This window comes from Accipiter gentilis, chromosome 8 (genome assembly GCF_929443795.1).
Source record: "Accipiter gentilis chromosome 8, bAccGen1.1, whole genome shotgun sequence".
Lineage (NCBI taxonomy): Eukaryota > Metazoa > Chordata > Aves > Accipitriformes > Accipitridae > Astur > Astur gentilis.
This window is the reverse complement of record NC_064887.1, coordinates 1,972,575-1,983,747: the sequence shown is the minus strand read 5'-3', so window position 1 is coordinate 1,983,747 and position 11,173 is coordinate 1,972,575. Positions and strand designations below refer to the sequence as shown.

Genomic DNA, 11,173 nt, shown 5'->3' with positions numbered 1-11,173 from the left:
CTGCCTTTGCACAGGCATTTCCACGAAGGCAGTGGGAGTCGTAGAGACATTATTAGGTCTCCTGACATTTTAAAAAGGCTTAAATGTAAAATGTCTTATAGGGGTTTCAAAGGCTGGAATAGAACTGAAATAGTCTTTGCAATAATAATTGCCAGATGCTAAAAATGACCCACAGAGAAGCATTGCATAACTGCTTGGAAATGAAAGAGAACAGAGAGATCAAAATCCATGCACAAAGTTAGAGAGGAAAAAGCAAGAGTTATTTTCGAGCAAAGCCATTATGGCTGCTTCTCCAGCTGCCCTTCAGCTTGGGCAACAGAAGCGAAGGTCACACACAGCAGTACCACGGAGGACTACGCCAGTCAGCACCACAGGTCCAGCACAGCAAGCTCGCAGGGTATCATCTCCAGTAAGAAAAATCAGGTGTAGAGCCTTTGTATCAGCATGGCAAATCGGCACGTCATTTTGGCAAGTAAGCGTAAACATTTCAGTCGGCACCGAACATTTGTGCAGAACTCGCTTGGGTTTCTGAAACCACGAGTAAGATTTTCTGCCGAAACTAATGGCATGAGGGCTCCAGCTGTAGCTGGGGCAAACTCCCCTGGCACACACAGAGCTAACCAACCCCTTCTTCTGTTGGTGTATGAACAGCCTGAGGAGACTAGAAAAGCAGCCCACAGACAGACATAGGAGACAACGGAGCATCAGAAGCCAGCATCGATTGTCAGAGTTGTTCAAATATGCGAGAGATTAACATGGATACAAACTTCATGGCTTTGTGTATTAGTCTGCAACGCATGAACAAATAACGGCTGAGAGAAAAGGCCCTTCTCTAGCATCTTGCGTAGAAAACCAGAAATTATTAATAGACACTAATGCTTTCAAACTAAAAGAGGGTATGTACTTTCCAGCATCTCCTGTTCTGTATTTTGCTCATCTTCAACAATAGAATCATTTCACTAGAAAAGTGCTATAAAAAGAAGCAGTTCCTCTCTCCCACGTCTCTTGCGTCAAGACCATGTTGCTGTGTAAAAATCAAATCAACAGTGCAGTACTGAAGTCCATACAGTCTTCTGCTTGGACTAATACGTACACAGAGTAGATCTACAGCACAGGCTGATGCAAATACTTGCACTTATTTTCTTGAAATCTTTCTCAAGCATGCACTGCAGAAGAGGCTTATCATGCTTGTCTCTTGCTAACAACAGCCAAAAAAAAAAAAAAAAAAAAAGCAGGGGGAGGGAGACAGGAGATAGACTAAGACCATGTCTCCAGTCCTCTCATTTGTGGGAAGTGTCTGCTAAAAGTTTGTCAGAGAAGAGTGTGCTTTAAACATGCAGCTTCCAGGTTTCTTCCCAAAGCAGTGTTACCTGAAGTGACTCATCGTAAGCCTCAGCTAAAACCTAGGTAACTTGGAAGAAATAAGGGGGGGGGATTTAAGGGAACTCCAGGAAGATTGTAAAAGTAGCTTCCACCACATACAAAACCAGACCAACAGTTGAGAAGGGAAAGGTGAACTGCCAGGATAACCAACCACTACCTCAGCTGGTACTTAAAACAGCCTAATTACCTTCATGAAGGAGGCAGCTCTTGCTTGAAGATGTCAGGAATCACCCCTGGATTGGGAGCTAGAGGATGTGGAACCTCTTACCTCTGTGAACAGGGGAAGCCGGTGCAAAGGGTGGTGGCGAGGGGGGAGCAAACAGCCCAATTACATGCTGGTATAGCTGTAATCACTCACAGAACTGCAGAAGTCTCAGGAACTGCATAGCGCACAGGAAAACTTAACTTTTACTATGAAAAAAAAAAAAAAGTCTTTGGTATGCAAGCCAGTCTGCCAAAAATGTAAGCATCTGGAGCCACATACATGTTCATTTGCAGTGCAAATGCCTAGCTTTGTTAAAGATTTGCTCTGGTCAACAGATTCCCGAAAACAATTTTTGAAGTATACACACAGACACTATGATTTGTTTTGAGCCAATAGGCTGGAAATACTTGAAAACTAGCATGTACTCACAGCAATAGAGATGTTTTGTTTCTGACTGACATTTTTCTCTTCTGCAAACTTGCATTAAAAACTTCTAGTCACATGTAATTGCTAACATTGAACATTTATTGTTTTAAAAAAATAAACATGCAGAAAGCCATCCTCTTTAAAACCAACACATAATATAATCCAGCAGAGATTTTAGAGAAAAGCAATAGCCTAGAAGGCATGGATTCATCCGAAACCTCCAGCAGAAATGTATTTTCTGTGGGAGTCCATGCTCCAGTTATACCATGCAGCAGCGCGAGTCCAGCCAAAGTCAATCACATAACAGAGCACTTGCCTTGCAGTTTGTCCTTCTTTTTCTGCTGCTTGGATTTCTTTCCATCCACCTGGAGACTGACAGTTCTCCTCTTCTCCAGATTCAAGAGCTCCTGGAAGAGCTCCTGCACGTTGTAGTTCATTTTGGCTGATGTCTCCATAAAGGAGCACTTCCACTTGCTGGCTAACGCTTGCCCCTCGCTGGCATCCAGCTCCCTCTGGGTCTCATCGCTTTTGTTACCCACCAACATGATTGGGATTTTTTGGATGTCCCCTTTAATCTGACAAATCTGTTCAAATATGGGCTGAAGATCTTCCATGGACTGCCTGCTGGTGACAGAGTACACCAAGATGAAAGCATGCCCTTTGGATATAGACAGCCTCTGCATAGCAGGGAACTGATGGCTTCCCGTGGTGTCTGTAATCTGAAGGGTGCAGATGCTCTTATCGCAGCTGATTACCTGCCGGTAAGTATCTTCGATCGTGGGGATATAGGTTTCCCTGAAAGTTCCCCTTACGAAACGAAGGACCAAGGAGCTTTTCCCAACCCCTGCTGCTCCAAACACAACCACCCTGTAATCATTGCTTTGTTCAGGCATGTTTACTGCGCTGCGATACGAGTGAAGATTTTTAACTGAACGAGCCCGAGTTCTTCAAGTTTACGCACCCCTACGCTGAGGTGGCCTGCAGAGAAGGGAGAGGGAGGGGGCCAAAGGGACAGAGAGGAAGAAAGAGAAATCGCTCACACCACCTCGGTAATTTTACGGTGCGTTACTGAAATAAGCAATTAAATAAGTCACTCCCCCTCCCACCCTTTTTTTTCTGGCGTTAAAGAGAAATAAACCACTATCCCCCCCCCCGCCCCAGCCATACATCCCGTGCACGCCTAACGCCATGAGACGCGAAAACGAACTTACCTGCAGCCATCAGCCCCAGCGAAACGAGACTAAAATCGCCCACCAGCAGCGGGGAAGCTCTGCCAGCTCCGGCCGGAGCCCCGCCGCTGCGGGGAGGCTCGGCTCCCTGCCTGCCCACCCCCCTCCACCTTCCTCCCTCCTCCTCCTCCTCTTTCCCTGCGACCTGCGGGCAGGCAGCCGTCCCAGGGCTTTCTCCCTGTTCCTCTACGCTCCATCCACCCGCTCGCCTGCCGGGTTGGGAAAGCCGGCCGCTGCGGCGGTCCCTGCCGATGGATGGCAGCTACCGCAGCGGGCCGTACCGTCCTTCCCCGGGCAGAGCCCCGCGGCAGCGGCCGGGCGGCAGAGCGGTGCCGGGGGCCCCGGGCAGGGGGACCTGCCTACTACCGCTGCGCCTCAAAAAAAACCCCACCAACCAAAAACCACCGTAAAAATCCAACCTTCCCCTTAAAAACCAAACAAACCATCGACACAAAACACCTCGACCTGGCGGTTAAAGACGCCGGAGCCAAGTTTCGGCGTCCCACCCCTCTTCATTCCACGCACAAAGGAACGGGAGGCTCCTTCCCGCCACCGCAGACCCCCCTCCAGGCGCTGACAGGACCAGCCCGCAGGTTCCCCGGCTCACATTTAAGGCTGAATTTTGTTTTAGCACTGAAAACACGGGCCAGCTTGCCGCAGCCGTTCAAGCGGCGGGGATGACCCGAGGTGTTCCTGCCGCCCTCCGCCGGAGAAGCCACCGAACCTCTCGGGCTGTGGCCCACTACTTTGATGTGGCTCCCTCGCACTGGCAAATAAAAGAAAGAGCTGTATTTCACAATCACAGGTTTTATTGCTCTTCATTTATGAGAGATCCCCACCCCCACCCCCCCAAACACCGTCTCTCCGCACGCTCTCTCTTAAGGCAGACCGGAGAAGGCGCCCACGTCCCCGCTGCTGCGTCTCCAAAACGGCCCGGGGCCGAGAGAACCGAGCCCGCCGCCGCCGCTCCCGCTTCCCTCAGGCCCCGTCCCGCCTCGGCGCCTCCTCGCCCCGCTCCGCCGGAGCCGCCTCCTTGGCCGCCGCCGGCGCCGCCATGGCGGGCGGGAGAGGGCGCCCGGAGCTCGGCTGCCGCCTCACGGCCCCGCGGCGGGAAGCGGCGGAACGCAGCCCCTTCCCCTTCCCCGCCGTCCCTCTCCCGTAGGGGCTTCCCGCCCGCGGAGCCCCCGCCGAGGCGCTGCCCGCGCATTCCCTCACACCCCAAAATGGCTGCCGCGCCCCCATGGAGGGAGCCGAGGGCAGCCAGCCCCCAGTCAGACCCCGAACCTGCTTTTTCCAGAGCCACCCACCTGCACCCAGAGGGGGACCGCACCGACCTCCACCCCAGAGCCCAAGCCTGGCTCATTAGCGGGTTCATATAGACATCTTAATTGGCCGGCTGGCGACGGCAGACCCCCACAGGAGCACCGCAGTGCTCGTCTGCCTGCGCTGGGCAGGCTGGCAGGGGTCGGCTCTCCTTCCCAGCCGCAGAGAGCGGGAGGGCACCAGCCTTGGAGCAGAGGGTCAACGTTTGTCAGGTTGAGAGGCGCGATTTATTTAGCCCTAATTCCTAAGGACAGCCAGTCTGGGCTTGGACTAACAGCAACATCTCCCACCGTGACAATTAAACCCACCGCGCTGTCTGGCTGTGACCGGGAAGGGGGTGTTCCATTGCCTGGATGAGAATTCTTCTCTTTTTTTCTCTAGAATGGGCTTTTTTTTCCCTGACCGTGACCTCAGGCTTGGACCAGAGCTTCCCATGTGTAAGCCTGCAAAAAGCCACGGGTCCCTGGGCGGCCATCAGGGAGTCATCAGTGCTCGGACAAGGCCAGGCCCTGAGGAAGCTGCAGCCCAGGCTGGGAGCCGAGGAATTTGCCAATTTTAATGTGATGAAGGGCATTTGTCATGCTCCACTGCCGGGATATTGAGCAGGAAGAGAGTGAGGGGGCAAACGTTCCTGTTAAGAACTCAGCTCTGACCGGGAGAGTCGAAAATGGGGGTACCCTTGGCCAAGGGGCACCTTCAGGGTCTTTCTATCTCGCCTGTAACTCCTGTGCCGCCCAAGACGGGCGTGTTTAAGAAACCCTTTTGCAAAGCTTTACTGTTTTATTGTTGTTGTTACAGTTAAACTACAGCAGGACAAACTCCGTGGCCAAAGTACACCTGCCTCAGGACCTCCCTGTGCTGCCCACCTCAGGAGGGGACGGTCCAGAGCTCCTTCCCTCCCTCGCAGAAGTTGTAACTGAAAATGTGGTTAAAGATGATGCCATAAATGTTTCCCCTGATTCTTTGGGCCACAGGGCCTGGTTTGGGGAATAACAGCTCTGAAAGGGGCAAATGAATTCTGAAAGTCTACAGGAATGTGGTTCTTCTCCTCAGCTTCTCCTGCAGACCACCTGGCCTCCCATCCACCCCAACCACACGCGCTTCTGCGTGGCCCTTTGCTGGCACATCTTGGACAGCAAGCTTGCTCCCTCCAGTCCTGCGCTCCCCATCCAGATCGGCGGTGATTGCCTCTTTCACAGGCCAAACTCTCTAAGAAATAACTGCTTATCCCAACACATGGTGCTTAATAACCCGTGGTTTCAAAAGCCATAATTACATCCTAGTCACAGAAGGGCGACGCTGCTGCTTGCAGCCTAGGATGAGTATGCAAGCTTCTGGCTGGGGCAGGCTCAGGTCTGTAAGCCGAAGAGTTAAATCTCTTTGGGGGGCATTTGTCACAGCCCTTCCTAGAAAGCTTGGAGCTGGGGAAGTGAAGGATCGCTCCCCGGTGGGACGTTGCTCTGCCACCTTGACTCTTAACAGGATCCGGAGCAGCCAGAAGCAGCCATAAAACCCAAGTGGAGGAGGTTAAGGTAGCCTGGATTTGAATCCTGCTGATGACTTAGAGAGTCATGAAATTAACACAGTAACTAAAAGAAGAAAGACACACGTGGCCTGTATACTGATGCAGGTTGTAGAATAATTACAGAGAACAATTCGGCAGTGGTGGGAGTCTGTTTCCCCCAGCGGGGACGTAGGCAAGGAGCTGTGCCATTCCCCGCTCAGACCAAAGCTGAGTGGCATCTTTCGAAGTCCAAGGCTTGTTCCCTTGGCTGCTCCCCAGCAGTCTCGCCCCGAGGCTCCCTGCTTCCCTGCAGCTTCTCCGGTGCCAGAGTTGCCTTTGGAGGGCTGGCAGCCGCAAGGCGTGCCGTGCACAGTGCGGTGGGAGAGGGAGGGAAGCCCTCCACGAGAGAGGATGACCTTGAGAATGCAATTGCAGGTACCTGGCAAGTTACAAGCTCTGTAAATCTCCTGCTTGCACTGGTGCGGGAGCTGGAGAGCAATATGCTTACAGGTGGTCTCAGATGAATCCTGGAACAGAGGGAGTGTGCCCAAAAAGGAGAAAATGTTGACAAAAGCACAATTTCCATTGCTAAAATTAGTTTTCCCCTATCCCCAAATCCAGTTTCTGCAAGTGTTCAACACACCTGACCCACCGGCCCCAGCTTTGCCTGTGCCACTGGGAGCAGGCCAGGCAAAACCCCTTTTGCTGGTATTTATGAACAGACTGATTTTGCTCAGGGCCAACTGGCTGTGCAAAAGCCTCTTGAAGGCAATATCCCACCTTTTCGCCCCTCCCCAGAAACCTTACCCTACTTCACCGTGGTAGTTTATTCCCGTGTTCACTGTAGACAACAGACTTCTGCCAGTTTATGCCCGTTGAGGACCTGGCCTTACAATAAAGCTTTGGACCTGGCGGAGTGGATAGCCAGCGGCAGGCTCTGCAACCTCTTCCTTGGCATGAGGGATGGCAGCCGGCGGGAGCTTGGGTCTTAATGCCAACCTACTGCAAAACACTGGAGTGTTTCCCAGAGCTAACACCTTCCCTTTCTGCAGGGCAGCGACCAGCACCAGCCCTTGCACCGTGCTGCACGGGAATTATTGGGTGTTGAGGCAGCAGTTGTGGTTGTTCACTCAGGGACAGGACAGGATGAAGCAACAGACCTTTGAGGGAGAAAATGGCCCCTGTTCCCTGCTTGAAACCATTTCTGCAGCTGCTCAGCTGGCACCAGGGTCTGGCTGGGCAGAAAGAGAAAGTGATCACGCTGTTCAGAAAATTTGGGCAGGTTTCATTTTGGTACCTCGTCCTTGTCTGAAGGGATGCTGAAGAGGCTGTGCCACAAAGGCAGGCTCCTGCAGCCGAGGGGAGCTGGGCAGGGTACACACCACTGCGTCTCGTGGAGAAATGCGTTGGTGCGAGCGTGCCTGCGTGCGCAATGGGAGGCCTGTGAATGGTTTTCATTCTTCCTGATGCTGGAGGAAGTCTTTGCCCACACCAGTGCCCGCCTTATTGGACGTGTGCCCGTCTTTGTTCTGAGCAGCAACTCGGGAAGAGCAGATCTGCGCCAGGAACTGAACTGGCTTTGCATGAGGAGGTGATTAGTGCTGTGACACACTTCCCCATCAGTTAGCAGCAGCTGCAATCCCCCCCACGGCTCAGGTGCTGCTGAGAAACTAAAGAATAACAACTGAGCATCTGCAGATAAGATAGAGACACATTGGTACTGCTAATTAGCCACCCACAGCAGGGCTGTGCCATCCCACGTCACCCTTGGAGTAGGACCTGATGGGTCCAGAATCTGTCGGCACAGGCATGCCCTTGTGTCAGGCTCTGAGACCGCTGCTCGTGTATTAGCAGGCGGATTTCTGATGGGTGAAGAGGCAATGCTTCCCTTTCCAGGTAGTCTCTCCTTTCCTTGAGGAAAAAAAAAAACAGTGGAACGGTCCTGAAGGCATTGAGAAGCTTCCCTGCATGTTTCTCCCATCCTGTCTGCGCTCATTTTGCTTCTGTGTTTTCCTGATGTCACATCTCTTGCCTTACCGCTGTACTTTTTTATCCTGCTAAACATTAATGCAGTTCATGAACCATTTATGCTTGGGGCCATAACTGGATTATATACAACCTGGTCACATCTTGACTTCTGGTGGCCCCAGTTCTTTCCTGCTCTCCATGGACACTTTCATGGAAAAATCTACTGGCTGGCCCATCCCCAGTATAGTAGCATCTGTTACCAAGCCTACATCTGCTGTGCGGAAGGCTACTGCAGTGATATCATTCCTATTTGTGTTGCTGTCTCTTAGTTAAGCAATTAAGTAATTTCTGCCTGTAGCCAAATCTCACTTTGGGAGGTACAGCAGCACCTAACCTGCTAGGGAACACTTGTGGAGGAAACACTTCTCAGTCCTTCCCCAAGCACATTCTTCCAAAACCATTTGTGGTTTTCCAGGTTATCATTTCTTATTTCTCTGATGCTCGCTGCATCACTGACTCCATGGTATTCTCCCATCTATTTTAAATCCACTTCTATCCTTACCGAACAGCCTTGTAATGCTTGCCTCCTACCCCCCAGACCAAAAAAAAAAGAAAAAAAGAAAAAAAAAAAAAAAAGGGTCTTTGGACCTATTTCATACTGCTCTGGATTTTTGTCTAACACAAAAAGCCCAGAGGATTTTCTCAAGGAGCTTCAGTCTTAACATAAGGCCCTGTCAAGTCCTGTCATCATTCACTGCGTTATTTACTAGGGGAAAATAAAAGCTAGATGCTCAACTACTGGGCTGCCTGTTTTAGATGCAGAAGCAAGCTGCCTCAAAGTCAGCTGCTGATAAAGGTTAGGGCTGATTCCCGTCTCAGCTGCACAGCATATAACCAGAACACCTGATTTTTGCAAGGTACTTGGAAACACCCAGGATAAAACTTGGATCAAATCCATCCAAAAGTAAGGGGAACTATAACTGAGTCCTTCAAAAGAAGCCTCTAAAGCCAGTAAGGTGCCCAGCTGCACTGAGCTACTTTGAAAGTTCCTGTCTGAAATAATGATATAATGATATAAATCAAATAATAATAAAGAAAATGAAAATAAGGGAATAAACCAGATCTCTTTAACAGTACACTAATCAACATTGCTTCGTGCTTAATACAAAGGGATAAAAATTAGTTCTAATAAACTGTACTTCTATTACATTAGAGAGTTACTAGTGCTGTAGTCACAGCTGCTGAATCACAACTGTGTGGGGAGCTAATGCTATTCAGGAGATTTTCTCCTGTTAATTAGTCATCTCAATAAACCTGTGCTCAGCTCCGTAGGTGTAAATACAAGGGGTTGCCCGCTGGGTAACCACGTAAGATTACGTGTGTTAGACTATGAGCAAAACGAAATGCCTCACGTGGGGAAGTGTCAGGAGGGACGTTGCTGCGGTGGCAGGGTGCCCGCCGGAGCGCAGAGGACAGCAGTAGTCCTGCTCGGTGGCCTAAAACATCCCATTTCGAGGTAACTGGCACCATCAGCTGACCCGTGCCCATTTCTCTCCTGACTCTCTCCATCCTGTCCTTTAAAGTCCGTATTTCCACCTGCTGCCACACAAACGCTGTTCCTGAAGTACTTGCTGGGGAATGCTGACTCCCGAGCTGACCACATTTGCCATCTGATTTTTGGGGCAGCCGTAGTGCTGTTTCCTGAATCCCTGCCTCACGTTCCCATCCCCAGTGCAGGATCCACCGTGCATCGACAGGCCGAAGGTGCTCTTTCTCTTGGGCAGCTAAGAGAACTCAAACCTCTCTGTGCCACTCTTTGCATGTAGTTTTCCATCAAAACCATTTAAGCAAGACCCGCACCTAGTGCCTGTGTCCAAACCTGCGCAAGCCTGTGAAATCAGAGCACTGCAGCTTATCCAGCTTTCCAGGACCATGTCCTTGGGGATTCCTAAATCCACAGGGTGCTACAATGGTACCTGGGCTGTTATGACTACATGCATTTGGCAGTGAAAGTATCCTGTGCATTTAATCTCCTGCAGGGATTTATTTGAGGAAATTAAAAGATTTCTCTCCAAGAGCAGAGACTTTCCCTGTGCAAAGGCTTCACTTCCCCGAGTCCTTCAGGCTACGGCATGAGTGCCTGCAAGCAGCATCCCAGGTGAAAGGACGGCTAGGCCATGGCAAATGTTGTCACCAGCCCTCTTTAATCCAGATGACGTTTGTGTCCTCTTGAAACAGTTTCCCCTTTTTCACCCTCCTTTGCTGCAGTTTTGAGTGCTGGCAAACCCAGGAGCGGCTGTCTGCAGCAGATGCTGAGTCCGACATACCTCTGTCTGCTGCGATGAGCTCAGATTTAATCACCTCTCACCTTCCCTTTGCTGGAAACCGATTCCTGTCCCTCATGCGTCTGCTTTTACGGTTCTTGTCTCTCCAGGCAGGATGACTCGCTTGTGGCAAACCTAATAACCTACAAGTCATTCACTTTACCTGAATCCTGTCATTAATGGGGATTTCCAGAGCTGATTTATAAAACATTGTTTCTGGTGTTTACGAGGTATTTATTAGCCACAATGAAATGCTAACTAGTAATTAGTCCCTTATTCACTATCTTAGTTAGCCACGTTTGCTAAAAGGCAGATATCTCATTTTCAGACAACATATTTTCCAGGCCTCCCAAGGTTTGGGATGGATTTACCATTCCTCAGCCTCTGCCCATCTGAATCCAATTAGGTGGTTCAGCCTGGGATCTCATCCTTTTTTGGCAGGTCTCTCGGCCGCTGGCCGGCTGCGTTTTACCCACATTAGGCAGCTGAGCAGGGCTCAGCTAAGTGCAACCTAGGTGGGTGCAGAACCGAGCCCAGACCAGCAGGAGCTGGAAGACGGCTCTTTCCAAGAGATATTTGATAAGTAAGATGATACGAAAAGTTAGCAGGCTCCTGTGTCCGGGAAAGGATTCGTGATTTCTCCGGTAAGAACAGTAGGAAAGAAGCTGTGAGTCAACTTAGCAGAGGCAAGAGTGGGAAGGTCTCCAGCCTCCTTGGAGAAAGGGTGGAAAGGAGAGAGACTTGTCCTGTGCCCTCTGTCTTGGGTGGGACAGACCGACCGAAGAGGGACATGGCCACGAGATGCTGGCTC

The 11,173-nt window shown here is 50.7% G+C and overlaps 1 protein-coding gene across 1 annotated transcript; it reads right to left on the bottom strand.

The window, feature by feature from the left end:
• Positions 1-2,105: 2,105 nt before the first annotated feature.
• DIRAS3 (DIRAS family GTPase 3) lies at positions 2,106-3,311 on the bottom strand. The gene is made up of 2 exons (XM_049808076.1): positions 3,226-3,311; positions 2,106-2,992 (listed from the first exon to the last, which is right to left on the bottom strand). Exon 2 carries the CDS (start codon positions 2,905-2,907, stop codon positions 2,311-2,313), a length of 597 nt encoding a protein of 198 aa, XP_049664033.1. The 5' UTR covers positions 2,908-2,992; positions 3,226-3,311; the 3' UTR covers positions 2,106-2,310.
• Positions 3,312-11,173: the final 7,862 nt, after the last annotated feature.